Source organism: Misgurnus anguillicaudatus, chromosome 8 (genome assembly GCF_027580225.2).
Source record: "Misgurnus anguillicaudatus chromosome 8, ASM2758022v2, whole genome shotgun sequence".
In the NCBI taxonomy this organism is placed as follows: domain Eukaryota; kingdom Metazoa; phylum Chordata; class Actinopteri; order Cypriniformes; family Cobitidae; genus Misgurnus; species Misgurnus anguillicaudatus.
The window spans coordinates 27,760,655-27,788,624 of NC_073344.2; the positions used below are offsets into that span (position 1 = coordinate 27,760,655).

The following is a 27,970-nucleotide window of genomic DNA, read 5'->3' on the forward strand; positions in this document are numbered from 1 at the left end:
GTACGGCACGCTCAAATCCTACGCCAGCTCAGGAGGTGGTGTACGCACATTTTGAGTTAGTGCAGGAATGCGCAAACACTTCCTAACACCACAAACCGCACTGACAAACTAAAATATATGATATATATTATGACCCACTGTAAAAAAAACTAAAACATAGTAATTATAAACTTCAGTGTTTATTTTTATGCAACAATGTTCAATGTTTAATTTGTGAGACTTTACCAAAGCATTTGATTTGTATGCATATGTATTCCTTCAGTTGAGAGCCTGTGCGCTTGACGTTTCAGAGCTAGCATGTGAACGGAGCTTAGCGTTGAGCGGTGCGGTAATATTACCATCAAAGCGCCTTTTCGAAAATTCCGCTCGCTCAGCACCGCTCGTTGAACCCAGAACGCCCTTTGATAATTAGCTAGTTCGAGAATCTGTAAAAACGTCTAGCAATAAGTTGTGGAATTCAAGCCTTATACATAAATGTAAAGTAAAAATCAAAGTTAAGATTGGACAGGAAGAAAACATTGAAAGGAAGTGCGGAGAGACTGTAAAAGTTAGCAAATATTCTTCCTGGAATCTGAAGCGGCACATTGCAAGAAAGCACAAGGATGTGCTACGAAAACATGGTAATAATGCATCAAAAGGTAAGCTAGTTACATACCATTCGATGATAAATAAATAGCTACACATGAATAGGTAAGGTAAAATGCTTGTGTTGAATGGAGCCGTACATCCGATCATGATGACATGCGGACAAAATTATGGCCACGAAGTATCTTTTATGCTACATTATGGACACTTCTTTTTCTTATTTAGTCTAAAGTATGGCCATAAATTTAGAATTTGTTCCCAATATTCAACAGTTTGTTCCTTGGAATTAATTATTATAATATTTCGTAATTACTATTACAATTAATATTATTTCAAATTATGATTTAGCTTAGTAAAACATGTGGATGTCGTGGAAACAAATTGTTAATTTGAATTATATCTGGAGCTCCGTATCAAACTGGATCTAAGATACAGCTAAAAACAACTTTATGTAAATACAGACAACACACAACAAAAGTTACTCCATCATTTTAAAATATTATTTAAAACTTAACTGAACCATTAGGCAAACATAGAATTTAGATGTAGGCAACAGTAAATAATAATAATAATAATAATAATAATGATAAATAATTATTCTTCTAAATATCAATAAGCGGCATTTATAATAAAAATAATAATAAATATAGCTGCAAGCAGCGATACCGGGGTCAAGCCAAACATGGCAAAAAATGATTCATACGTGATGACTGTCATGATTTAAGATCTAAGTTTGCATTAGTTTTAGGAAAAAAATAGCAATTTTTTTGTATCTTGAGACCACTAGGTGGCACTGTGCTGAAACAATAGATGGTGCCTCAGGTCATGACTGTGATGACACATACCAAATTTAGTGTAAATACGATAAAGCTATACAGAGATATAGCCTTAAAGGACTTGACCACTAGGGGGCACTGACCAAAACAATAGATTGTGACTCAGGTCTTGATTGTGATGACACCCACCAAATTTGGTGTAAATACGACAAAGAGATGCAGAGATATAGCCTCAAATCGTTTTGACCACTAGGGGGCACCAAAAAGTTTACAAGTGCTTTCAGAACATGTTGCTGATGAACCATACCAAGTTTCATAACAATACGTAGTTGCGTTTATGAAACACTTAACTTAAAGAAAAAATCAAAATGGCCGACACCCAAAATGGCCGACCGAAAACCATTTGGTATCATTTGACTCGACATGCTTCAGGAAATATAACAAAACCACTCTCATAATTTTACACACATGCTTGCAGTAGTTATAAGCAAAAATAGTCAATTTTCATATCTCGTGACCACTAGGGGGCGCTGTGACGAAACGGTGCATGCACCCTTACATCATCACTGTTATGACATATACCAAGTCTCATATCAATACGCAAAAGTTTTGCGGAGATACAGGCTCAAACACATTTTGGCGTGCTCGCCCTCGCATTCTTTGATGCGTTATACGACAACGGATAGGTCTACCGAAAATCTTTTGATAACTTTTTGTCTGGAGTGTCTCTAGATGATGCCTACCAAAAATCAAGCCAATCAAACGCGCACTCTAAGAGGAGTTCGAAAAAGTAGGTGTTCAATATAATTCAAAATGGCCGACAGGAAGTAGGTTTGACTCAGACATATTTGGTACAGTCGGACTCAGCATGTGCCAAGGAATCAATAGAGTGAAGTCTTATGTCATAGTGGCAATTTAATCAAATGATATAAAGATTTAAAAAATTGTTTTTACATATCCTGACCACTAGGTGGCGCCGTCCTAAAGATTTATAAGTGCGCTCAGAACATGTCACTGATGAACCATGCCAAATTTCGTAGCGATACGCCATTCTGTTTGTGAAATATTGAACTTAATGAGAAAATTCAAAATGGCCGACACCCAAAATGGCCGACCGAAAACCGTTTGGTATCGTTTGACTCGGCATGCCTCAAGGAATCTAACAAGACCAACTTCATGATTTTAGACTCAAGTTTGAAGTAGTTATAAGCAAAAATAGGCATTTTTTGAATCTCGTGACCACTAGGTGGCGCTGTGACGAAATGTTGCAGGCACCCTCTGGTCATGACTGTAATGACATATACCAATTTTCGTGTCGATACACCAAAGTGTTGCGAAGATACGGCCTCACGTCCGTTTTGGCGTGCTCGCCGCCGTATATGTTGTCACGGTATACGAGAACGCATTGATCTATCAAAAAGCTTTTGATAACTTTTTGTCAGGGGTGTCTCTAGATGCTAGATACCAAAGGACATGCAAATCGGACAAACGCTCTAGGAGGAGTTCGAAAAAGTAGGTTTTACGGAAAATTCAAAATGGCGGAAAGATGTGCATGACACAAATGACATCAATGTGTGCATTTGAATCATCATGAGCCAAGGATTCAGAGGAAACAAGAATTTAGTTTCTAGGACCGATGGGTCAGAAGTTATGAGCATGAACATAAGTGGATTTTTGGACTGTTGGTGGCGCTAGAGGGTTTGAGTCAGACACACCAAAGTTGCTATAGTAACTTCTGAGACTGTCCTCTACATGTGTGCCAAATTTCATAACTTTCCAACGTACGGTTCTATGGGCTGCCATTGACTTCAATGGCGGAAGAACAAGAAACTGAATAATAAATATAGCTGCAAGCAGCAATGCCGGGGTCAAGCCAAAAAGGGCACAGAAGAAGGTAAACTTGAGTCCGGATGAGCAGTTTAAAAAACCTAGCAAAACCTCCTGATTTCAGACAAATTAATATAACAGTAATCAGCAAAAAAGCTGTGTTCTTATTCAGTGAAATCTCTCCCTCACGTCTTGAGGAGCATTGACAACTAGAACACTGAAGGAAATGTGAGTGGTGCTTACAGTGGTAATACTTAGCTCACAAAATGTTACTGTGGTGTTAATGAGTCAAAAGAGCCCACCCCCATGTCTCTACGCTGTTCTGATGAAGAGATATAGCTCTTGCAAAAACAGTTGATAAGGTATTCTCATTGGTTGCTAGACAGTAAATTGACATCCACCAGTGATTATAATCCAAGCCATGAAATGAATAATCCATGATGACTTGTGGTTTTAGATGTGTTGTTGCAGTAGTTTTAGGCAAAATTTTCAATTTTCTATCTCAAAACCACTAGGTGGCGCTGTGACAAAATTGTGCATGCAACTTCAGGTCATGATTACGTTACATCGAGCTAGTTTTATGACTATACACTTTAGTTTAGTGAAGAAACAGTTGTATGACCATAGGGCTGGCTTGATATCACAGGTTTTGTTCAATTATAACGCCAACTAGTGGTGCAAGCAAGCAATTTTTTTTGTGTAGCCTCAGACTGTGGTCGTACATCAGCGTATCAAATCTGGTGAAAAAATCTCTTTTCGTTGCGAAGTTATAACCATTTATGTGTAAAAAATACAAAATTTAAAAGGTAATTTTTCGTTTTTTGCATTTTTCGGTCATTTCTGATGAAAATTTTAATATAACGCCAATAGAACTTTTTGTTCAGAAGGTAAGGTTAGTTTCTTCCTATGGTGTTTTTGAGTCGATCAGAATTACGGTCGCGGAGATATTCGCGCGTGTTTTTTAAGCACTATTTTGCCGCACAGGGTTAACCGTAAGGCGAATCCTGGCATGTTTGGTATCGTTGGACTCGGCAACTATTCAAAACTCCAAGGAAACAAGTCCCTTGTAAATATGATGATCATAGCCAAAGTTATAGGCCTATAAAACATTCGTCTGGCCACTAGGTGGCGCTGCAACGAAACTGTGCATGCTCCCTCAGTTCCTGACTGGCATCTCAAGTACCAAGATTTGTGTCAATAGGCCTAAGTTTGGAGAAGATACAGCCTAAAATCTGTTTTTTTGCGCTCTATGTAAAATTTGTTGACGCGCTATACGACAACGGATTGGTTTATCGAAATTCTTTTAATAACTTTTTGCCTTGAGTGTCTCTAGATGCTGCATACCAATTTTCGTGGAAATCGGGGAAAAGCTCTAGGACGAGTTCGCAAAAGTAGGTTTTACGAATAATTCAAAATGGCGAAAAAATTTCATGACGGAAAATGACGGCATAGGGTCCAATCGAATCGTCTTGAGCCAAGGAATCAGAAGAAGCAAGAATTTTGTTTCTAGGGCTTACAGATCAGAAGTTATAAGCAAAAACATAAGTCCAACTTTGGACTGTTGGTGGCGCTAGTGGGTTAGACATAGATACTCCAAATTGGCTGTGTGGACACATTGGAGTGTCCTTTATCAGTATGCCAAATTTCATAACTTTCCTACGTACGGTTCTATGGGCTGCCATAGACCGCAATGGCGGAAGAAGAATAACTAATAATAAATACAGCTGCAAGCAGCGATACCGGGGTCAAGCCAAAAAGGGCACAGAAGAAGGTAAACTTGAGTCCGGATGAGCAGTTTAAAAAACCTAGCAAAACCTCCTGATTTCAGACAAATTAATATAACGGTAATCAGCAAAAAAGCTGTGTTCTAATTCAGTGAAATCTCTCCCTCACGTCTTGAGGAGCATTGACAACTAGAACACTGAAGGAAATTGCAGTGGTAATACTCAGCTCACAAAATGTTACTGTGGTGTTAATGAGTCGAAAGAGCCCACCCCCATGTCTCTACGCTGTTCTGATGAAGAGATATAGCTCTTGCAAAAACAGTTGATAAGGTATTCTCATTGGTTGCTAGACAGTAAATTGACATCCACCAGTGATTATAATCCAAGCCATGAAATGAATAATCCATGATGACTTGTGGTTTTAGATGTGTTTGTTGCAGTAGTTTTAGGCAAAAATTACAATTTTCTATCTCAAAACCACTAGGTGGCGCTGTGACAAAATTGTGCATGCAACTTCAGGTCATGATTACGTTACATTGAGCTAGTTTTATGACTATACACTTTAGTTTAGTGAAGAAACAGTTGTATGACCATAGGGCTGGCTTGATATCACAGTTTTTGTTCAATTATAACGCCACCTAGTGGTGCAAGCAAGCAATTTTTTTGTGTAGCCTCAAACTGTGGTCGTACATCAGCGTATCAAATCTGGTGAAAAAATCTCTTTTCGTTGCGAAGTTATAACCATTTATGTGTAAAAAATACAAAATTTAAAGGTAATTTTTCGTTTTTTGCAATTTTCGGCCATTTCTGATGAAAATTTTAATATAACGCCAATAGAACTTTTTGTTCAGAAGGTAAGGTTAGTTTCTTCTTATGGTGTTTTCGAGTCGATCAGAATTACGGTCGCGGAGATATTTGCGCGTGTTTTTTAAGCGCTATTTTGCCGCACAGGGTTAACCGTAAGGCGAATCCTGGCATGTTTGGTATCGTTGGACTCGGCAACTATTCAAAACTCCAAGGAAACAAGTCCCTTGTAAATATGATGATCATAGCCAAAGTTATAGGCCTATAAAACATTCGTCTGGCCACTAGGTGGCGCTGCAACGAAACTGTGCATGCTCCCTCAGTTCCTGACTGGCATCTCAAGTACCAAGATTTGTGTCAATAGGCCTAAGTTTGGTGAAGATACAGCCTAAAATCTGTTTTTTTTGCGCTCTACGTAAAATTCGTTGATGCGCTATACGACAACGGATTGGTTTATCAAAATTATTTTAATAACTTTTTGCCATGAGTGTCTCTAGATGCTGCATACCAATTTTCGTGGAAATCGGCCAAAAGCTCTAGAACGAGTTCGCAAAAGTAGGTTTTACGAATAATTCAAAATGGTGGAAAAATTTTCATGACGGAAAATGACGTCATAGGGTCCATTCGAATCGTCTTGAGCCAAGGAATCAGAGGAAACAAGAATTTCATTTCTAGGATTTACGGATCAGAAGTTATAAGCAAAAACATAAGTTCAACTTTGGACTGTTGGTGGCGCTAGCGGGTTTGAGATAGAGACTCCAAATTTGCTGTGGATAATATTTGGACTGTCCTTTATCAGTGTGCCAAATTTCATAACTTTCCTACGTACGGTTCTATGGGCTGCCATAGACGGCAATGGCGGAAGAAGAATAACTAATAATAATAATAAAATTAAGAAAACTAACAAATACAATAGGGTTCTACGCCCCTTCGGGGCTTGACCCCTAAATATAGCTGCAAGCAGCGATACCGGGGTCAAGCCAAACATGGCAAAAAATTATTCATACGTGATGACTGTCATGATTTAAGATCTAAGTTTGCATTAGTTTTATGAAAAAATAGCATTTTTTTGTATCTTGAGACCACTAGGTGGCGCCGTGCCGAAACAATAGATGGTGCCTCAGGTCTTGATTGTGATGACACCCACCAAATTTGGTGTAAATACAATAAAGAGATGCAGAGATATAGCCTTAAATGACTTGACCACTAGGGGGCACTGACCAAAAAATAAATTGTGACTCAGGTCTTGATTGTGATGACACCCACCAAATTTGGTGTAAATACGATAAAGAGATGCAGAGATATAGCTTCAAATCTCTTGACCACTAGGGGGCACCGAAAAGTTTACAAGTCCTCCCAGAACATGTTGCTGATGAACCATACCAAGTTTCATAACAATACGCAATTGCGTTTCTGAAATACTTGAACTTAAAGAAAAATTCAAAATGGCCGACACACAAAATGGCCGACCAAAAACCATTTGGTATCGTTTGACTCGGCATGCCTCACGAAATCTAAAAAAGACCAGTCTCATAATTTTACATTCAAGTTTGCAGTAGTTATAAGCAAAAATAGACATTTTTTATATTCCGTGACCAGTAGGGGGCAGTGTGACGAAACGGTGCATGCACCCTCAGGACATCACTGTTATGACATATACCAAGTCTCATATTAATACGCAAAAGTTTTGCGAAGATACAGGCTCAAACACATTTTGGCGTGCTCGCCCTCGCATTCTTTGATGCGTTATACGACAACGGATAGGTCTACCGAAAAGCTTTTGATAACTTTTTGTCTGGAGTGTCTCTAGATGATGCGTACCAAAAATCAAGCCAATCACTCGAGCGCTCTAGGAGGAGTTCGAAAAAGTAGGTGTTCAATATAATTCAAAATGGCCGACAGGAAGTAGGTTTGACTCAGACATATTTGGTACAGTCGGACTCAGCATGAGCCAAGGAATCAATAGAGTGAAGTCTTATGTCATAGTGGCAATTTAATCAAATGATATAAAGATTTTAAACAATTTATTTACATATCCTGACCACTAGGTGGCGCTGTCCTAAAGATTTATAAGTGCGCTCAGAACATGTCACTGATGAACCATGCCAAATTTCGTAGCGATACGCCATTCTGTTTGTGAAATACTGAACTTAATGAGAAAATTCAAAATGGCCGACACCCAAAATGGCCGACCGAAAACCGTTTGGTATCGTTTGACTCGGCATGCCTCAAGGAATCTAACAAGACCACCTTCATGATTTTAGACTCAAGTTTAAAGTAGTTATAAGCAAAAATAGGCATTTTTCGAATCTCGTGACCACTAGGTGGCGCTGTGACGAAACGTTGCAGGCACCCTCAGGTCATGACTGTAATGAGATATACCAAGTTTCGTGTCGATACACCAAAGTGTTGCGAAGATACAGCCTCACGTCCGTTTTGGCGTGCTCGCCGCCATATATGTTGTCAGTTTATATGAGAACGCAATGGTCTATCAAAAATCTTTTGATAACTTTTTGTCTGGGGTGTCTCTAGATGCTACATACCAAAGGACATGCAAATCGGACAAACGGTCTAGGAGGAGTTCGAAAAAGTAGGTTTTACGAAAAATTCAAAATGGCGGAAAGATGTGCATGACACAAGTGACATCAATGTGTGCATTTGAATCAACATGAGCCAAGGATTCAGAGGAAACAAGAATTAAGTTTCTAGGACTCACGGGTCAGAAGTTATGAGCATGAACATAAGTGGATTTTTGGACTGTTGGTGGCGCTAGAGGGTTTGGGTCAGACACACCAATGTTGCTACAGTAACTTCTAAGACCGTCCTCTACATGTGTGCCAAATTTCATAACTTTCCTACGTACGGTTCTATGGGCTGCCATTGACTTCAATGGCGGAAGAACAAGAAGAAGAAATATAGCTGCAAGCAGCAATGCCGGGGTCAAGCCGAAAAGGGCACAAAAGGATGTAAAATTGAGATTGGATAAGCAGATTGAAGAACCTAGGTAAACCTAATAATTTTAGATGAAAAAACAAAAAAGTAATCAACAAAAATAATTTAAGTTCTTGACTACTGCAATCGTCCTTCTGTTATTGACAATCATGGAACATTAGAGCACTGAAGGGCATGTGCGTGGTGTTTGCAGTTGCAAAACATGGGTCACATCATGTTACAACAAGTTTAATTAATCAAACGAGACCATCCCCGTGTCTCTACGATGTTCTGATGCAGAGATATAGCTTTTGCAAAAACGGTTGATAAGGTATTCTCAATGGTTGCTGGGGAGTGAATTGGCAAACACCAGTGATTATAGTCAAAGCCATGAAAGGAATAATCCATGATGACTCGTGGTTTTAGATGTGTTGTTGCAATAGTTTTAGGCAAAAATACCATATTCTATCTCAAAACCAGTAGGTCGCGCAATGACAAAATTGTGCATGCAACATCAGGTCATGATTGTTTTACATCTAGTTAGTTTTATGTCTATACACTTTAGTTTAGTGAAGAAACAGTTGTATGACCATAGGGCTGGCTTGTTATCAAAGGTTTTGTTCAATTATAAGGCCATCTAGTGGTGCAAGCATACAATTTTTTTTGTGTAGCCTCAGAATGTGCTCATGCATCAGCGTATCAAATCTGGTGAAAAAATCTCTTTTCGTTACGAAGTTACAACCATTTATGTGTAAAAAACACAAAATTTGAAGGTAATTTTTCGTTTTTTGCAATTTTCGGCCATTTCTGATGAAAATTTTAATATAACACCAATAGAACTTTTTGTTCAGAAGGTAAGGTTAGTTTCTTCCTATGGTGTTTTCGAGTCGATCGGAAAAACGTTCGCGGAGATATTCACGCGTGTTTTTTAAGCGCTATTTTGCTGCGCAGGGTTAATCGTAAGGCGAATTCTGGCATGTTTGGTATCGTTTGACTCGGCAACTATTCAGAACTCCAAAGAAGCAAGTCCCATGAAAATACGTCAATCGGAGCCAAAGTTATAGGTGTATAAAACATTTCTCTGGCCACTAGGTGGCGCTGCAACGAAACTATGCATGCACCCTCGGTTCCTGACTGGCATCTCAAGTACCAAGTGTCGTGTCAATAGGCCTAAGTTTGACGAAGATACAGCCTAAAATCTGTTTTTTTGCGCTCTACGTAAAATTCGTTAAGGCGGTATACGACAACGGATTGGTGTATCGAAATTCTTTTGATAACTTTTTGCCTTAAGTGTCTCAAGATGATACATACCAATTTTCGTGGCAATTGGACAAAAGCTCTAGGACGAGTTCGAAAAAGTAGGTTTTACGAATAATTCAAAATGGCGGAAAATTTTCATGTCGAAAAAAGACGCCATAGGGTCCAATCGAATCGTCTTGAGCCAATGAATAAGAGAAAGCAATAATTTTGTTTCTAGGGCTTACGGATCAGAAGTTATAAGCAAAAACATAAGTGCAACTTTGGACTGTTGGTGGCGCTAGCGGGTTAGACATAGAGACTCCAAATTTGCTGTGGGGACACATTGGACTGTCCTCTATCAGTGTGCCAAATTTCATAACTTTCCTACGTACGGTTCTATGGGCTGCCATAGACCGCAATGGCGGAAGAAGAAGAAGAAGAATAACTAATAATAAATATAGCTGCAAGCAGCGATACCGGGGTCAAGCCAAACATGGCAAAAAATGATTCATACGTGATGACTGTCATGATCTAAGATCTAAGTTTGCATTAGTTTTATGAAAAAAATAGTAATTTTCTTGTATCTTGAGACCACTAGGTGGCGCTTTGCCGAAACAATAGATGGTGCCTCAGGTCATGACTGTGATGACACATACCAAATTTAGTGTAAATACAATAAAGCAATACGGAGATATAGCCTTAAATGACTTGACCACTAGGGGGCACTGACCAAACAATAAATTGTGACTCAGGTCTTGATTGTGATGACACCCACCAAATTTGGTGAAAATACGATGAAGAGATGCAGAGATATAGCCTCAAATCTTTTTGACCACTAGGGGGCACCAAAAAGTTTACAAGCCCTCTCAGAACATGTTGTTGATGAACCATACCAAGTTTCATAACAATACGCAATTGCGTTTCTGAAATACTTGAACTTAAAGAAAAAATTCAAAATGGCCTACACACAAAATGGCCGACCAAAAATTATTTGGTATCGTTTGACTCGGCATGCCTCAAGAAATCTAACAAGACCAGTCTCATAATTTTACATTCAAGTTTGCAGTAGTTATAAGCAAAAATAGACATTTTTTATATCTCCTGACCAGTAGGGGGCAGTGTGACGAAATGTTGCATGCACCCTCAGGTCATCACTGTTATGACATATACCAAGTCTCATATTAATACGCAAAAGTTTTGCGAAGATACAGGCTCAAACACATTTTGGCGTGCTCGCCCTCGCATTCTTTGATGCGTTATACGACAACGGATAGGTCTACCGAAAAGCTTTTGATAACTTTTTGTCTGGAGTGTCTCTAGATGATGCATACCAAAAATCAAGCCAATCACACGAGCGCTCTAGGAGGAGTTCGAAAAAGTAGGTGTTCAATATAATTCAAAATGGTCGACAGGAAGTAGGTTTGACTCAGACATATTTGGTACAATCGGACTCAGCATGAGCCAAGGAATCAATAGAGTGAAGTCTTATGTCATAGTGGCAATTTAATCAAATGATATAAAGATTTTAAACAATTTATTTACATATCCTGACCACTAGGTGGCGCTGTCCTAAAGATTTATAGGTGCGCTCAGAACATGTCACTGATAAACCATGCCAAATTTCGTAGCGATACGCCATTCTGTTTGTGAAATACTGAACTTAATGAGAAAATTCAAAATGGCCGACACCCAAAATGGCCGACCGAAAACCGTTTGGTATCGTTTGACTCGGCATGCCTCAAGGAATCTAACAAGACCACCTTCGTGATTTTAGGCTCAAGTTTGAAGTAGTTATAAGCGAGAATAGGCATTTTTCGAATCTCGTGACCACTAGGTGGCGCTGTGACGAAACGTTGCAGGCACCCTCAGGTCATGACTGTAATGACATATACCAAGTTTCGTGTCGATACACCAAAGTGTTGCGAAGATACGGCCTCACGTCCGTTTTGGCGTGCTCGCCGCCGTATATGTTGTCACGGTATACGAGAACGCATTGGTCTATCAAAAAGCTTTTGATAACTTTTTGTCAGGGGTGTCTCTAGATGCTAGATACCAAAGGACATGCAAATCGGACAAACGCTCTAGGAGGAGTTCGAAAAAGTAGGTTTTACGGAAAATTCAAAATGGCGGAAAGATGTGCATGACACAAATGACATCAATGTGTGCATTTGAATCATCATGAACCAAGGATTCAGATGAAACAAGAATTTAGTTTCTAGGACTCACAGGTCAGAAGTTATGAGCATGAACATAAGTGGATTTTTGGACTGTTGGTGGCGCTAGAGGGTTTGAGTCAGACACACCAAAGTTGCTATAATAACTTCTGAGACTGTCCTCTACATGTGTGCCAAATTACATAACTTTCCTACGTACGGTTCTATGGGCTGCCATTGACTTCAATGGCGGAAGAACTAGGATGAATAATAATAAGAAAACTAACAGAAACAATAGGTGTCTACGCCACTTCGTGGCTTGACCCCTAAATATAGCTGCAAGCAGCGATACCGGGGTCAAGCCAAACATGGCAAAAAATGATTCATACGTGATGACTGTCATGATTTAAGATCTAAGTTTGCATTAGTTTTATGAAAAAAAAACAATTTTTTCGTATCTTGAGACCACTAGGTGGCACTGTGCCGAAAGAATAGATGGTGCCTCAGGTCATGACTGTGATGACACATACCAAATTTAGTGTAAATACAATAAAGCGATACGGAGATATAGCCTTAAATGACTTGACCACTAGGGGGCACTGACCAAAAAATAAATTGTGACTCAGGTCTTGATTGTGATGACACCCACCAAATTTGGTGTAAATACAATAAAGAGATGCAGAGATATAGCCTTAAATGACTTGACCACTAGGGGGCACTGACCAAAAAATAAATTGTGACTCAGGTCTTGATTGTGATGACACCCACCAAATTTGGTGTAAATACAATAAAGGGATGCAGAGATATAGCTTCAAATCTCTTGACCACTAGGGGGCACCGAAAAGTTTACAAGTCCTCCCAGAACATGTTGCTGATGAATCATACCAAGTTTCATAACAATACGCAATTGCGTTTCTGAAATACTTGAACTTAAAGAAAAATTCAAAATGGCCGACACACAAAATGGCTGACCAAAAACCATTTGGTATCGTTTGACTCGGCATGCCTCACGAAATCTAACAAGACCAGTCTCATAATTTTACATTCAAATTTGCAGTAGTTATAAGCAAAAATAGACATTTTTTATATCTCGTGACCAGTAGGGGGCAGTGTGACGAAATGGTGCATGCACCCTCAGGTCATCACTGTTATGACATATACCAAGTCTCATATTAATACGCAAAAGTTTTGCGAAGATACAGGCTCAAACACATTTTGGCGTGCTCGCCCTCGCATTCTTTGATGCGTTATACGACAACGGATAGGTCTACCAAAAAGCTTTTGATAACTTTTTGTCTAGAGTGTATCTAGATGATGCATACCAAAAATCAAGCCAATCACACGAGCGCTCTAGGAGGAGTTCGAAAAAGTAGGTGTTCAATATAATTCAAAATGGCCGACAGGAAGTAGGTTTGACTCAGACATATTTGGTACAGTCGGACTCAGCATGAGCCAAGGAACCAATAGAGTGAAGTCTTATGTCATAGTGGCAATTTAATCAAATTATATAAAGATTTTAAACAATTTATTTACATATCCTGACCACTAGGTGGCGCCGTCCTAAAGATTTATAGGTGCGCTCAGAACATGTCACTGATGAACCATGCCAAATTTCATAGCGATACGCCATTCTGTTTGTGAAATACTGAACTTAATGAGAAAATTCAAAATGGCCGACACCCAAAATGGCCGACCGAAAACCGTTTGGTATCGTTTGACTCGGCATGCCTCAAGGAATCTAACAAGACCAATTTCATGATTTTAGACTCAACTTTGAAGTAGTTATCAGCGAAAATAGGCATTTTTCGAATCTCGTGACCACTAGGTGGCGCTGTGACGAAACGTTGCAGGCACCCTCAGGTCATGACTGTAATGACATATACCAAGTTTCGTGTCGATACAATAAAGTTTTGCGAAGATACGGCCTCACGTCCGTTTTGGCGTGCTCGCCGCCATATATGTTGGCAATTTGTACGAGAACGCATTGGTCTATCAAAAAGCTTTTGATAACTTTTTGCCTGGGGTGCCTCTAGATGCTACATACCAAAGGACATGAAAATCGGACAAACGGTCTAGGAGGAGTTTGAAAAAGTAGGTTTTACGGAAAATTCAAAATGGCGGAAAGATGTGCATGACACAAATGACATCAATGTGTGCAATTGAATCATCATGAGCAAAGGATTCAGAGGAAACAAGAATTTAGTTTCTAGGACTCACAGGTCAGAAGTTATGAGCATGAACATAAGTGGATTTTTGGACTGTTGGTGGCGCTAGAGGGTTTGAGTCAGACACACCAATGTTGCTATAGTAACTTCTGAGACTGTCCTTTACATGTGTGCCAAATTTCATAACTTTCCTATGTACGGTTCTAGGGGCTGCCATTGACTTCAATGGCGGAAGAGGAAGAATAATAATAATAATAATAATAAGAAAACTAACAATAACAATAGGGTTCTACGCCCCTTCGGGGCTTGACCCCTAATAATATATAATAATAATAATAATAATAATAATAAGAAAACTAACAATAACAATAGGGTTCTACGCCCCTTCGGGGCTTGACCCCTAAATATAGCTGCAAGCAGCGATACCGGGGTCAAGCCAAACATGGCAAAAAATGATTCATACGTGATGACTGTCATGATTTAAGGTCTAAGTTTGCATTAGTTTTATGAAAAAAATAGCAATTTTTTTGTATCTTGAGACCACTAGGTGGCACTGTGCCGAAACAATAGATGGTGGCTGAGGTCATGACTGTGATGACACATACCAAATTTAGTGTAAATACGATAAAGCGATACAGAGATATAGCCTTAAATGACTTGACCACTAGAGGGCACTGACCAAAACAATAGTTTGTGACTCAGGTCTTGATTGTGATGACACCCACCAAATTTGGTGTAAATACGATAAAGAGATGCAGAGATATAGCTTCAAATCTCTTGACCACTAGGGGGCGCCAAAAAGTTTACAAGTCCTCTCAGAACATGTTGCTGATGAACCATACCAAGTTTCATAACAATACGCAATTGCGTTTCTAAAATACTTGAACTTAAAGAAAATATTCAAAATGGCCGACACACAAAATGGCCGACCAAAAACCATTTGGTATCGTTTGACTCGGCATGCCTCACGAAATCTAACAAGACCACTCTCATAATTTTACATTCAAGTTTGCAGTAGTTATAAGCAAAAATAGACATCTTTTATATCTCGTGACCAGTAGGGGGCAGTGTGACGAAATGGTGCATGCACCCTCAGGACATTACTGTTATAACATAAACGAAGTTTCATATTAATATGCAGAAGTTTTGCGAAGATACAGGCTCAAACACATTTTGGCGTGCTCGCCCTCGCATTCTTTGATGCGTTATACGACAACGGATAGGTCTACCGAAAAGCTTTTGATAACTTTTTGTCTGGAGTGTCTCTAGATGATGTGTACCAAAAATCAAGCCAATCAAAGAAGCACTCTAGGAGGAGTTCGAAAAAGTAGGTGTTCAATATAATTCAAAATGGCCGACAGGAAGTAGGTTTGACTCAGACATATTTGGTACAGTCGGACTCAGCATGAGCCAAGGAATCAATAGAGTAAAGTCCTATGTCAGCGTGGCAATTTATATCAAATGATATAAAGATTTTAAACAATTTATTTACATATCCTGACCACTAGGTGGCGCCGTCTTAAAGATTTATAGGTGCGCTCAGAACATGTCACTGATGAACCATGCCAAATTTCGTAGCGATACGCCATTCTGTTTGTGAAATACTGAACTTAATGAGAAAATTCAAAATGGCCGACACCCAAAATGGCCGACCGAAAACCGTTTGGTATCGTTTGACTCGGCATGTCTCAAGGAATCTAACAAGACCACCTTCATGATTTTAGACTCAAGTTTGAAGTAGTTATAAGCGAAAATATGCATTTTTTGAAACTCGTGACCACTAGGTGGCGCTGTGACGAAACGTTGCAGGCACCCTCAGGTCATGACTGTAATGACATATACCAAGTTTGGTGTCGATACAATAAAGTTTTGCGAAGATACGGCCTCACGTCCGTTTTGGCGTGCTCGCCGCCATATATGTTGTCAATTTATATGAGAACGCATTGGTCTATCAAAAAGCTTTTGATAACTTTTTGTCTGGGGTGTCTCTAGATGCTACATACCAAAGGACATGCAAATCGGACAAACGGTCTAGGAGGAGTTAGAAAAAGTAGGTTTTACAAAAAATTCAAAATGGCGGAAAGATGTGCATGACACAAATGACATCAATGTGTGCATTTGAATCATCATGAGCCAAGGATTCAGAGGAAACAAGAATTTAGTTTCTAGGACTCACGGGTCAGAAGTTATAAGCATGAACATAAGTGGATTTTTGGACTGTTGGTGGCGCTAGAGGGTTTGAGTCAGACACACCAATGTTGCTATAGTAACTTCTAAGTCCGTCCTCTACATGTGTGCCAAATTTCATAACTTTCCTATGTACGGTTCTATGGGCTGCCATTGACTTCAATGGCGGAAGAACAAGAAGAAGAATAATATATAATAATAATAATAATAAGAAAACTAACAATAACAATAGGTGTCTACGCCACTTCGTGGCTTGACCCCTAATAATAATAAGAAGAAGAAAACTAACAATAACAATAGGGTTCTACGCCCCTTCGGGGCTTGACCCCTAAATATAGCTGCAAGCAGCGATACCGGGGTCAAGCCAAACATGGCCAAAATCGATTCATACGTGATGACTGTCATAATTTAAGATCTAAGTTTGCATCAGTTTTATGAAAAAATAGCAATTTTTTGTATCTTGAGACCACTAGGTGGCGCTTTGCCGAAACAATAGATGGTGCCTCAGGTCATGACTGTGATGACACATACCAAATTTAGTGTAAATACAATAAAGCGATACGGAGATATAGCCTTAAATGACTTGACCACTAGGGGGCACTGACCAAACAATAAATTGTGACTCGGGTCTTGATTGTGATGACACCCACCAAATATGGTGTAAATACAATAAAGCGATACGGAGATATAGCCTTAAATGACTTGACCACTAGGGGGCACTGACCAAATAATAAATTGTGACTCAGGTCTTGATTGTGATGACACCCACCAAATTTGGTGTAAATACAATAAAGAGATGCAGAGATATAGCCTTAAATGACTTGACCACTAGGGGGCACTGACCAAAAAATAAATTGTGACTTAGGTCTTGATTGTGATGACACCCACCAAATTTGGTGTAAATACAATAAAGAGATGCAGAGATATAGCCTTAAAATACTTTACCACTAGGGGGCACTGACCAAAAAATAAATTGTGACTCAGGTCTTGATTGTGATGACACCCACCAAATTTGGTGTAAATACGATAAAGAGATGCAGAGATATAGCTTCAAATCTCTTGACCACTAGGGGGCACCGGAAAGTTTACAAGTCCTCCCAGAACATGTTGCTGATGAACCATACCAAGTTTCATAACAATACGTAATTGCGTTTCTGAAATACTTGAACTTAAAGAAAAATTCAAAATGGCCTACACACAAAATGGCCGACCAAAAACCATTTGGTATCGTTTGACTCGGCATGCCTCACGAAATCTAACAAGACCACTATCATAATTTTACATTCAAGTTTGCAGTAGTTATAAGCAAAAATAGACATTTTTTATATCTCGTGACCAGTAGGGGGCAGTGTGACGAAATGGTGCATGCACCCTCAGGTCATCACTGTTATGACATATACCAAGTCTCATATTAATACACAAAAGTTTTGCGAAGATACAGGCTCAAACACATTTTGGCGTGCTCGCCCTCGCATTCTTTGATGCGTTATAAGACAACAAATAGGTCTACCGAAAAGCTTTTGATAACTTTTTGTCTAGAGTGTCTCTAGATGATGCATACCAAAAATCTAGCCAATCACACGAGCGCTCTAGGAGGAGTTCGAAAAAGTAGGTGTTCAATATAATTCAAAATGGCCGACAGGAAGTAGGTTTGACTCAGACATATTTGGTACAGTCGGACTCAGCATGAGCCAAGGAATCAATAGAGTGAAGTCTTATGTCATAGTGGCAATTTAATCAAATGATATAAAGATTTTAAACAATTTATTTACATATCCTGACCACTAGGTGGCGCCGTCCTAAAGATTTATAGGTGCGCTCAGAACATGTCACTGATGAACCATGCCAAATTTCGTAGCGATACGCCATTCTGTTTGTGAAATACTGAACTTAATGAGAAAATTCAAAATGGCCGACACCCAAAATGGCCGACCGAAAACCGTTTGGTATCGTTTGACTCGGCATGCCTCAAGGAATCTAACAAGACCAACTTCATGATTTTAGACTCAAGTTTGAAGTAGTTATAGGCGAAAATAGGCATTTTTCGAATCTCGTGACCACTAGGTGGCGCTGTGACGAAACGTTGCAGGCACCCTCAGGTCATGACTCTAATGACATATACCAAGTTTCGTGTCGATACAATAAAGTTTTGCGAAGATACGGCCTCACGTCCGTTTTGGCGTGCTCGCCGCCATATATGTTGGCAATTTGTACGAGAACGCATTGGTCTATCAAAAAGCTTTTGATAACTTTTTGTCTGGGGTGCCTCTAGATGCTACATACCAAAGGACATGAAAATCGGACAAACGGTCTAGGAGGAGTTCGAAAAAGTAGGTTTTACGGAAAATTCAAAATGGCGGAAAGATGTGCATGACACAAATGACATCAATGTGTGCAATTGAATCATCATGAGCCAAGGATTCAGAGGAAACAAGAATTTAGTTTCTAGGACTCACGGGTCAGAAGTTATGAGCATGAACATAAGTGGATTTTTGGACTGTTGGTGGCGCTAGAGGGTTTGAGTCAGACACACCAATGTTGCTATAGTAACTTCTGAGACTGTCCTCTACATGTGTGCCAAATTTCATAACTTTCCTACGTACGGTTCTATGGGCTGCCATTGACTTCAATGGAGGAAGAAGGAAGAAGAATAATAATAATAAGAAAACTAACAATAACAATAGGGTTCTACGCCCCTTCGGGGCTTGACCCCTAAATATAGCTGCAAGCAGCAATGCCGGGGTCAAGCCGAAAAGGGCACAAAAGGATGTAAAATTGAGATTGGATAAGCAGATTGAAGAACCTAGGTAAATCTAATAATTTTAGATGAAAAAACAAAAAAGTTATCAACAAAAATAATCTAAGTTCTTGTCTACTGCAATCGTCCTTCTGTTATTGACAATCATGGAACATTAGAGCACTGAATGACATGCGAGTGGTGTTTGCAGTGGCAAAACATGGGTCACATCATGTTATAACAAGTTTAATTACTCAAAAGAGACCATCCCCGTGTCTCTACAATGTTCTGATGCAGAGATATTGCTTTTGCAAAAACGGTTGATAAGGTATTCTCAATGGTTGCTAGGGAGTGAATTGGCAACATCCAGTAATTATAGTCAAAGCCATGAAATGAATAATCCATGATAACTCATGGTTTTAGATGTGTTGTTGCAGTAGTTTTAGGCAAAAATACCATATTCTATCTCAAAACCAGTAGGTGGCGCAAAGACAAAATTGTGCATGCAACATCAGGTCATGATTTGTGTTACATCTAGCTAGTTTTATGACTATACACTTTAGTTAAGTTAAGAAACAGTTGTATGAACATAAGGCTGGCTTGTTATTAAAGGTTTTGTTCAATTATAAGGCCATCTAGTGGTGCAAGAATACATTTTTTTTGTGTAGCCTCAGAATGTGCTCATGCATCAGCGTGTCAAATCTGGTGAAAAAATCTCTTTTCGTTACAAAGTTACAACAATTTATGTGTAAAAAACACAAAATTTGAAGGTAATTTTTCGTTTTTTGCAATTTTCGGCCATTTCTGATGAAAATTTTAATATAATGTCAATAGAACTTTTTGTTCAGAAGGTAAGGTTAGTTTCTTCCTATGGTGTTTTCGAGTCTATCGGAAAAACGCTCGCGGAGATATTCACACATGTTTTTTAAGCGCTATTTTGCTGCGCAGGGTTAACCGTAAGGCGAATTCTGGCATGTTTGGCATCGATGGACTTGGCAACTATTCAGAACTCCAAAGAAACAAATCCCGTGAAAATACGTCAATGGGAGCCAAAGTTATAGGCGTGTAAAGCATAAGTCTGACCACTAGGTGGCGCTGCGACGAAACTGTGCATGCACCCTCGGTTCCTGACTGGCATCACAAGTACCAAGTATAGTGTCAATAGGCCTAAGTTTGACGAAGATACAACCTAAAATCTGTTTTTTTGCGCTCTACGTAAAATTCGTTAAGGTGGTATACGACAACGGATTCCTGTATCGAAATTCTTTTGATAACTTTTTGCCAGGAGTGTCTCAAGATGATACATACCAATTTTCGTGGCAATCGGGGAAAAGCTCTAGGACGAGTTTGCAAAAGTAGGTTTTACAAATAATTCAAAATGGCGGAAAAATTTCATGACGGAAAATGACGTCATAGGGTCCAATCGAATCGACTTGAGCCAAGGAATCAGATGAAACAAGAATTTTGTTTCTAGGGCTTACAGATCAGAAGTTATAAGCAAAAACATAAGTGCAACTTTGGACTGTTGGTGGCGCTAGTGGGTTAGACATAGAGACTCCAAATTTGCTGTGGGGACACATTGGAGTGTCCTTTATCAGTATGCCAAATTTCATAACTTTCCTACGTACGGTTCTATGGGCTGCCATAGACCGCAATGGCGGAAGAAGAATAACTAATAATAATAATTATTATAAAAAGAAAACTAACAAATACAATAGGGTTCTACGCCCCTTCGGGGCTTGACCCCTAATAATTATTATTATTATAAAAAGAAAACTAACGGATACAATAGGGGTCTTCACCCCTTCGGGGCTTGACCCCTAATAATTATTATTATTATAAAAAGAAAACTAACGGATACAATAGGGGTCTTCGCCCCTTCGGGGCTTGACCCCTAATAATAAGAAAACTAACAGATACAATAGGTGTCTACGCCACTTCGTGGCTTGACCCCTAAAAATATTACAAATTGTCATGCAATTATTACTGTGTCTTTAATCCCACTCTTTAAACTCCCAAATAAAACAATTTTGTTTCTTTCCACATCCCCGGTTTCTCTTCTTTGCTGTCTTTCGTGTGTCAATGGTGTAAAATGAGGGTGTGGGGGAGGCGGAGAGTTGAATTTATATGGGCGTGTTATTCTAATGATCGTTTTCAGCCGCGGCATTTATGAAGGGCAGATATTAATTACACCTGAATTTCAAAGGTACGCACAGCTTCATAAATCAGGCGGTGAGAGGAGTGTAAGCATAATCTTACGCCAACATATACGCCCGGCCCGTTTCTACGCAAGAATGATAAATGAGGGCCAATGTGTTTAAGGTATAGTTACAAAAGCTTTAAGTTTTGTTACTTTGGTCTAAGCATGTGTCTATAGTGTTCAAGCAATAGGCAAAAACTGTATAACTACATATGTAGTTATGTTACTACCACGTTGTCCTGGGACATTGATTATGGCACGGTGTCCAATAATCAATAATGTTCCTGCCACGTCTCCTTGTTTTAGTGAGGTTAGAACCTGCCTCATCCTCATCTCATGACCCATGGCATCTGCCTCTAGCTCCACCTTGTCTTCTTCTTCTTCTTACTTCACCTCCTTGCTCTTGTCATCCTCTCCCTCTCACATCATCACCTCCATGTCCTCTTCCTCCTCCTCTTTTTCCTACTTCACCTCTGTGTCCTCTTCCTTGGCCTCATTTAATTCTCACTCTTCCTGGTCCACACGGACAGCTCACATGTGGCTTATTTATAGTGCTTAGGCTGATTGCTTACTATTGTTAACTAATTATCTAAAACAGTTTTCTCATGTGACACTAGTGAGTGTAAAATAGTGTAAATAATAGTCATACATGTGTATAGTTTTGCTAGGAGTGAGTTGATCATTTGGAAATTGAGTTTAAAGCAGTGAGTTGTGTTTACTGTTCCGCAAAAAGAGTGTTGTGCAGTGGATTGTACCTACAGTTTTGCAAAGTGTGTTTTACAAAGTTGAAAATTGAGTGCAAAGCAGTGTTTGTGTTTTTACTTTTGTAAATTCACTGAGTGGTTTTGCTATAGGTATTAATAGTTTTAGAAAATGTGCTATAAGAATCACGGTTAGGGTTTAGGTTTTCAGAAAAAAATTGTAAGCCCGAGGCACATCCTTTGGTGGTTTTTGTCATGCTAAAAAAAAGCTTAAATAAAAAACAGAGAGAGAGAGAGAGAGAGAGAGAGAGAGAGAGAGAGAGAGACAGAGAGAGAGAGAGAGAGAGTGGTTCTACTCAGTTTCCGTTTTCCGCCCTGAATTTTGGTAAATGTCACATCAACATCAGTGGTTTCATCCACAACTTGTCACCACAGGTGTGTGTGTGTGTGTGTGTGTGTGTGTGTGTGTGTGTGTGTGTGTGTGTGTGTGTGTGTGTGTGTGTGTGTGTGTGTGTGTGTGTGTGTGTGTGTGTGCGTGTGTGTGTGTGTGTGTGTGTGTGTGTACCTGGTAATTATCACGTTGTGCGGACCAATTGTCCCCACAAAGATAGGAATACCAGTGTTTTTGTGACCTTGCGGGGACATTTTGACGTCCCCATGAGGAAACAAGCTTATAAATCAAACAGAATGATGTTTCTTGAAAATGTGAAGTATCAGAAAGTTTGGTGTGATGGTTGGGGTTAGAGAATGGGGTAGGTAAGGTGAATAGAATATACAGTTTGTATGGTATAAAATGCATTACGTCTATGGAATGTCCCCACAAAACATGGAAACCAGAATGTGTGTGTGTGTGTGTGTGTGTGTGTGTGTGTGTGTGTGTGTGTGTGTGTGTGTGTGTGTGTGTGTGTGTGTGTGTGTGTGTGTGTGTGTGTGTGAGATGTGGAAGGTGTGTGTGTGAGATGAGTTTGTGTAAGCTGTGTGTGTGTTGGAAGAGTGGAAGGGTTTAGTTCACTGTGAATCATTCTTTTAACACTGAACTGTGTGTGTCATAGAGTCAGACGGCTCCAGTCAACCCATCATCTATCACACGTATGTAACGTTCATTTATAGTCTGTAAATGTGTGTAGGTCTCTGTGTCTGTGTGTTACGAAGAAATAATAGACACGCTGTAAACACTTTCTCAGTGTTTGTTGACCAGGAGAGGATTTCCAGATTTATGCTGAGAAGAAATGGCCAGGATGCAAAATCAGACTCTGATTATTACGGTGATGATGATGTTGCGCCTTCATTCAGCTCTTACAGATCAAAGTAAGATATTGTGTGCAATACACATCATATCACATATCAATTATTAAATCACAGAAATGTTGTCAGTTTGAGCTGTAAAAATCTAACTACAAAGAATGTGATGTTGGAGACTCATGAGAAATGTTTAGTTAATATTGAGATCTCTGACTATGAGACAGTTAGAGATGTCATAGTTGTTGAATGTGTCTTTAGGTTTGGAGTGTTATAATGACTACTATAACACCTTCACATGCGTGTGGAACACATCAAACGTCCAGATCCAGCCGCCCATCACACCTCAGACAAACTGCTCCCTACACGTAGAGGTTAAAAAAAGGTAAGATATCATATTTATTCACATGTTTATGTATATATGAACCATGCTGAACTTTTCAGTAACTTTTCAGTTATGAATAAATGTTTCTGTATTTCTTTCTTTCAGTAGAAGCAGTATAACAGAAACGCAGCAGATGTCCATCAAGGGCTCAGACCTCAACATCCGCACAGCCAGCGTTGAATTTAAAACACCTGTAAGTTGTGTTTGAATGAATAACAATAATTTGAGCGTATGTAGACAGGTTTGATTGAACAGTGACAGAGATGTAATGATGTGTTTTCTTCTTCATTAAAGGGAGGAATCATAGTAGGTGCTGCCACCATCTCTGAAAAAGTGTTGTGTGAGAACTTTGACGCACCTGTGGCTCAGACACAACACATGGGCATGGACAGCGGTAAGAACACAAGGAAATATGAGCAAGAATCACATGAATATCTGGTGTATTTGTGAGCGTGTGGTGTTTGTGTTTTTGCAGTAGTGAAAGTTCTGCCTCCTGTGGGAGTGAAAGTTGACGGGCTCAATGTTTCATGGAGTTTTGCTTCCCCAAAGTCAAAATATTTTGCGGGTCATGTGTTTGAGCTGCAGTACAGATCTGCTGAGCAAAGCTGGACGGTGAGCAAATCATCTTCACGTTCTCTCTCATTTATCTTCAGAAGAGGCTTAAAGATAGATACTGTTATCATCATCATCATCATCATGTGTTTGTGTGCAGGACAGTAAGAGTGTTCAGATCAATGACCCTTATAAACAGCTTGATGAAAACCAGACGTACTTACGTCAGCCGTATGTGCTCAGGGTCAGAGCCAAACTCTTAAAGAAACCCAATGCCATCTGGAGTGAGTGGAGCAGTGAGTACAGCTGGATATCTGATGTGGGTGAACCACACCCGACACTAGATTCATTATATTTCTATATTTTATATGTTTATTCATTTATTCACTCATTCATTATATTTCTATATTTTATGTTTATTCATTAATTCATTATATTTCTATATTTTATATGTTTATTCATTTATTCATTAATTAATGATATTTCTATATTTTATATGTTTATTCATTTATTCATTAATTCACTATATTTCTATTTTATATGTTTATTCATTTATTCACTCATTCATTATATTTCTATATTATATGTTTATTCATTTATTCATTAATTCATTATATTTCTATATTTTATATGTTTATTCATTTATTCACTCATTCATTATATTTCTATATTTTATGTTTATTCATTTATTCATTATATTTCTGTATTTTATATGTTTATTCGTTTATTCATTTATTCATTCATTCATTATATTTCTATATTTTGAATATAAAGTGGTAATGAATCTGTTGATTTTATTGTTTTATAGAGTTGGGCCCCAGTCCGCCTTTGTCGAGTACCAGTCAAGACCAAGTCCAAATCCAAGTCCGAGTCCAAAAGGGTCCGATTTGCACTCAATTCCGAGTTCTTACAGTTTTTACCAGTTGCTTATACACGTTTTCAAAACTAAGTCTCCTTTTTTCAAAACTCTACACACAATTCTCAAAACCTCACACACAAAATGCAAAGTAGCTCACATCTCCTTCAAAAGGCAACACTGCATTCAAAATGGCAAATCCAAAAAAATCAAGCATTTGGATCAAATGGCAAATACTTATTTCATAATAATACATTTTTGGATATACCATCTAAACATTGCTGTTCTAAATCTAAAGCTCTTTGGTCTTTCATTGGCTTATATCTACATTTCAATACAATGTTCAACAATGAAAGTAATCTGCTGAGAGGGGTAACAAGTACACTGGAAACGCCAATGCACTGTAGAAACAGAAAATATTTATTAGTCCAAACATTACTGTTGTATACATTAGCATACAACAAAACTATAAACATGTAAACCAAAAGTATATTCTTTACAGTAGAATACAGTTAATTGTGTGTGGGGTCCCGGTCCAGGAACTGGAAAGGGGGTGGGGTGCAGATTGCCAAAACAGGTAATCTGACCTTTGACCTATTTATAAGCCCATCTATACTACTGTAAAGTAAAGCAGTGATTGGTTAGTGATCAGTAAAGCATTTAGTGTTTGCACATGTGAGGAGTGTGTCTGTGTGACCTAGTGAATAAGTGTAGCATTTTGATTGGTTGTGTTTGGAAAAGGAAATCAAGTGACTTCCTCGTAGATCTTTGTGTTTTAGGTAGAGAATTGTGTGTAGTGTTTTGAAAAAAGTGTTTTATGCAATTGAAAACTGAGTCAAAGGCTGAGAAATAGCTTATGGTTTTGATGATTTGGCATGTAGTTTTGCACATTGAGAAAGTAATTAAATTGATAAAAGGAGATCCAAAATTTGTATTGTAAATTGTTACTTTCTATTAATACTGTAACCTTTCCATCCATTTAACCAATGGCAATATAAAAATGTAATAAAAATACCTCTATTGTATCTTGTCATTGCCGTTGAACATTTTTATTTTATGTCAACTAGTTTCCTATCAAAAATGATTTCAAAGAAAAGAAAGGGATATAGAGGTATCTTCTTTTTAAAAGATGTCTTGCAAATAAATTCTCTATGATTTTCATAAGCAAAACAAATTATTGCTGACTTAGGACAACATGCTAGCCACCCATTGATGTGTGTGATGTGTGTGTTTGTCTGCACGTATGATGCGACTGGCTGCTGCCTGCAGTGTGTTGCAGTAAAATAACAGGAGGGGGAGACAGTGAGACATTCATTCATTTCTCATCTCAAGTTTATGCTGGTTTTATTGTTACACATGACGCCGACTCGACTGTACTCAGGATATTTTCCGAGTCCAAAATGTCCAAGTCCGAGTACAAATTCACCCGAGTGCGTGACAAGTCCGAGTTCATTCAAAATTGGACTCGAGTCCAACTCCTTTGTTTTGGAGGTCTACTTATGATGTTCCGTGATTTTTTAACATTCAAAAACATCAAAATCAATAAGTAATAAGCTATTTTGTAACATGGTTCTGATGCTGTCTGGAGAAAAGCTTCGTTTGTACGTAGGGGTGGGCCGCATTGAAGACCATAAATGCCCACTGCTATGATTGGACAGCTTCATTCCCCGTCATTACATGTGGGGAAATGTTTTAAAAACATTAATGTGTAAAAATAGCAGACGAACACAAATATGTTTGACCCACAAAAGATTCTAGGTGCTAAAAATGATACACTTAAATGACAATACGTATAGTAAAGTAGAAACAAAACTTTAAACTTGATGTGACTAAATTACCGTATACAACACAGTAAGCACGCATCAGAATCTAAACTGCGGATGGTAAGTCCTTATTAATAACTTTGTATATTTTTATCGTTATATTACAGTTATATTGTTAAGTATTGCACCTTTATTAATCGTTTAATGTTTTAGTAAATTAAAACAGTCAAACATACACGTTTAGACACGGTTGTTATAACGGACATATCAAAGCTATCTCTAACAAAGCAATAGTGAAATGTAGTAATTTAGTCAAATGTTTTATCACTGTGTATACAATACTGCTTTGCCATTGCTGTCAGATCCAATATTAGTGGCAGGGGTGTCAGACTGGGGGTAAAACCAGTACTGATTACAAGGGCCCCAAAGGAAGAGAGGGCCCTTGAAAAGTCTGGACTATATTATGGGGTGGGGCATGGGGGCCCATCAGGACTGCCTATGCATAGGGCCCGAGATCTTGTGCAATGCCCCTGATTAGTGGTGCTTTTAATCACAGTCTCTATCCAAATCCAGCATCGACTTCTTTACAAATGAATCCGCAATACACAAAGTAAACAAACACTTCCCACGCCAGCTGGAACTTCTTCAAAAACAAACTTTAACCACACATTCCTAATGTTATGTTCCGAGCCTCCGAGTTAAGGTTATACAGCATCTGTGTTGTTCCCAGACCGTTCTTCCACAACAGAAGACTCCATTTTCGTTGGTTACTCATAACAGATCACCCCGTCAAAATAAAAGTCTCTCAGGAAAAATGTATTTAAAAGTAATTTGGCAATCTTTAAAGACATGTTTACTGATTGTTGAGGCAATGCATGGTTTGCTTATCCCCTTGCCCACACTTGTGCCTTGCGAAGCTGTGGGCAGGGCTACAAAAGTGGTCTTTGTATTTTGGGTTTGGGGAGGTGTTTCAGTTCTAATCTGACGTCACATTTCGCCACATTCCTGAACCAACCGTTTTTTTTTGTTTGTTTGTTTGTTTTGCTTGGTGCCAAAAACTAGCCTATTATATTTCAGTAAAAATGACATGTTCAGTTCTGAAGGTTGCAGGATGTTCATTTAAGTATGATGACCTCTTATACAACA

At 38.8% G+C, this 27,970-nt stretch overlaps 1 protein-coding gene across 2 annotated transcripts; it reads left to right on the top strand.

Moving 5' to 3' along the window:
• Positions 1-22,768: 22,768 nt before the first annotated feature.
• LOC129450646 (uncharacterized) lies at positions 22,769-26,073 on the top strand. 2 transcript variants are annotated; one of them, XM_073870057.1, is made up of 8 exons: positions 22,769-23,118; positions 23,214-23,337; positions 23,530-23,653; positions 23,762-23,846; positions 23,948-24,047; positions 24,129-24,265; positions 24,366-24,524; positions 25,014-26,073. In XM_073870057.1, exons 2-8 carry the CDS (start codon positions 23,259-23,261, stop codon positions 25,152-25,154), a joined length of 825 nt encoding a protein of 274 aa, XP_073726158.1. In that variant the 5' UTR covers positions 22,769-23,118; positions 23,214-23,258; the 3' UTR covers positions 25,155-26,073. The 2 variants fall into 2 exon arrangements, with proteins under 2 accessions (XP_073726158.1, XP_055069547.2); XM_055213572.2 differs by having other exon boundaries at positions 22,986-23,118; positions 23,759-23,846.
• Positions 26,074-27,970: the final 1,897 nt, after the last annotated feature.

Coding starts and splice junctions, on each gene's coding strand:
- LOC129450646 (XM_055213572.2), top strand. CDS start 23,259: ATGGCCAGGATGCAAAATCAGACTCTGATTATTACGGTGATGATGATG. Junction 23,338..23,529: donor TTCAGCTCTTACAGATCAAA/GTAAGATATTGT, acceptor ATGTGTCTTTAG/GTTTGGAGTGTTATAATGAC. Junction 23,847..23,947: donor GCGTTGAATTTAAAACACCT/GTAAGTTGTGTT, acceptor TCTTCATTAAAG/GGAGGAATCATAGTAGGTGC.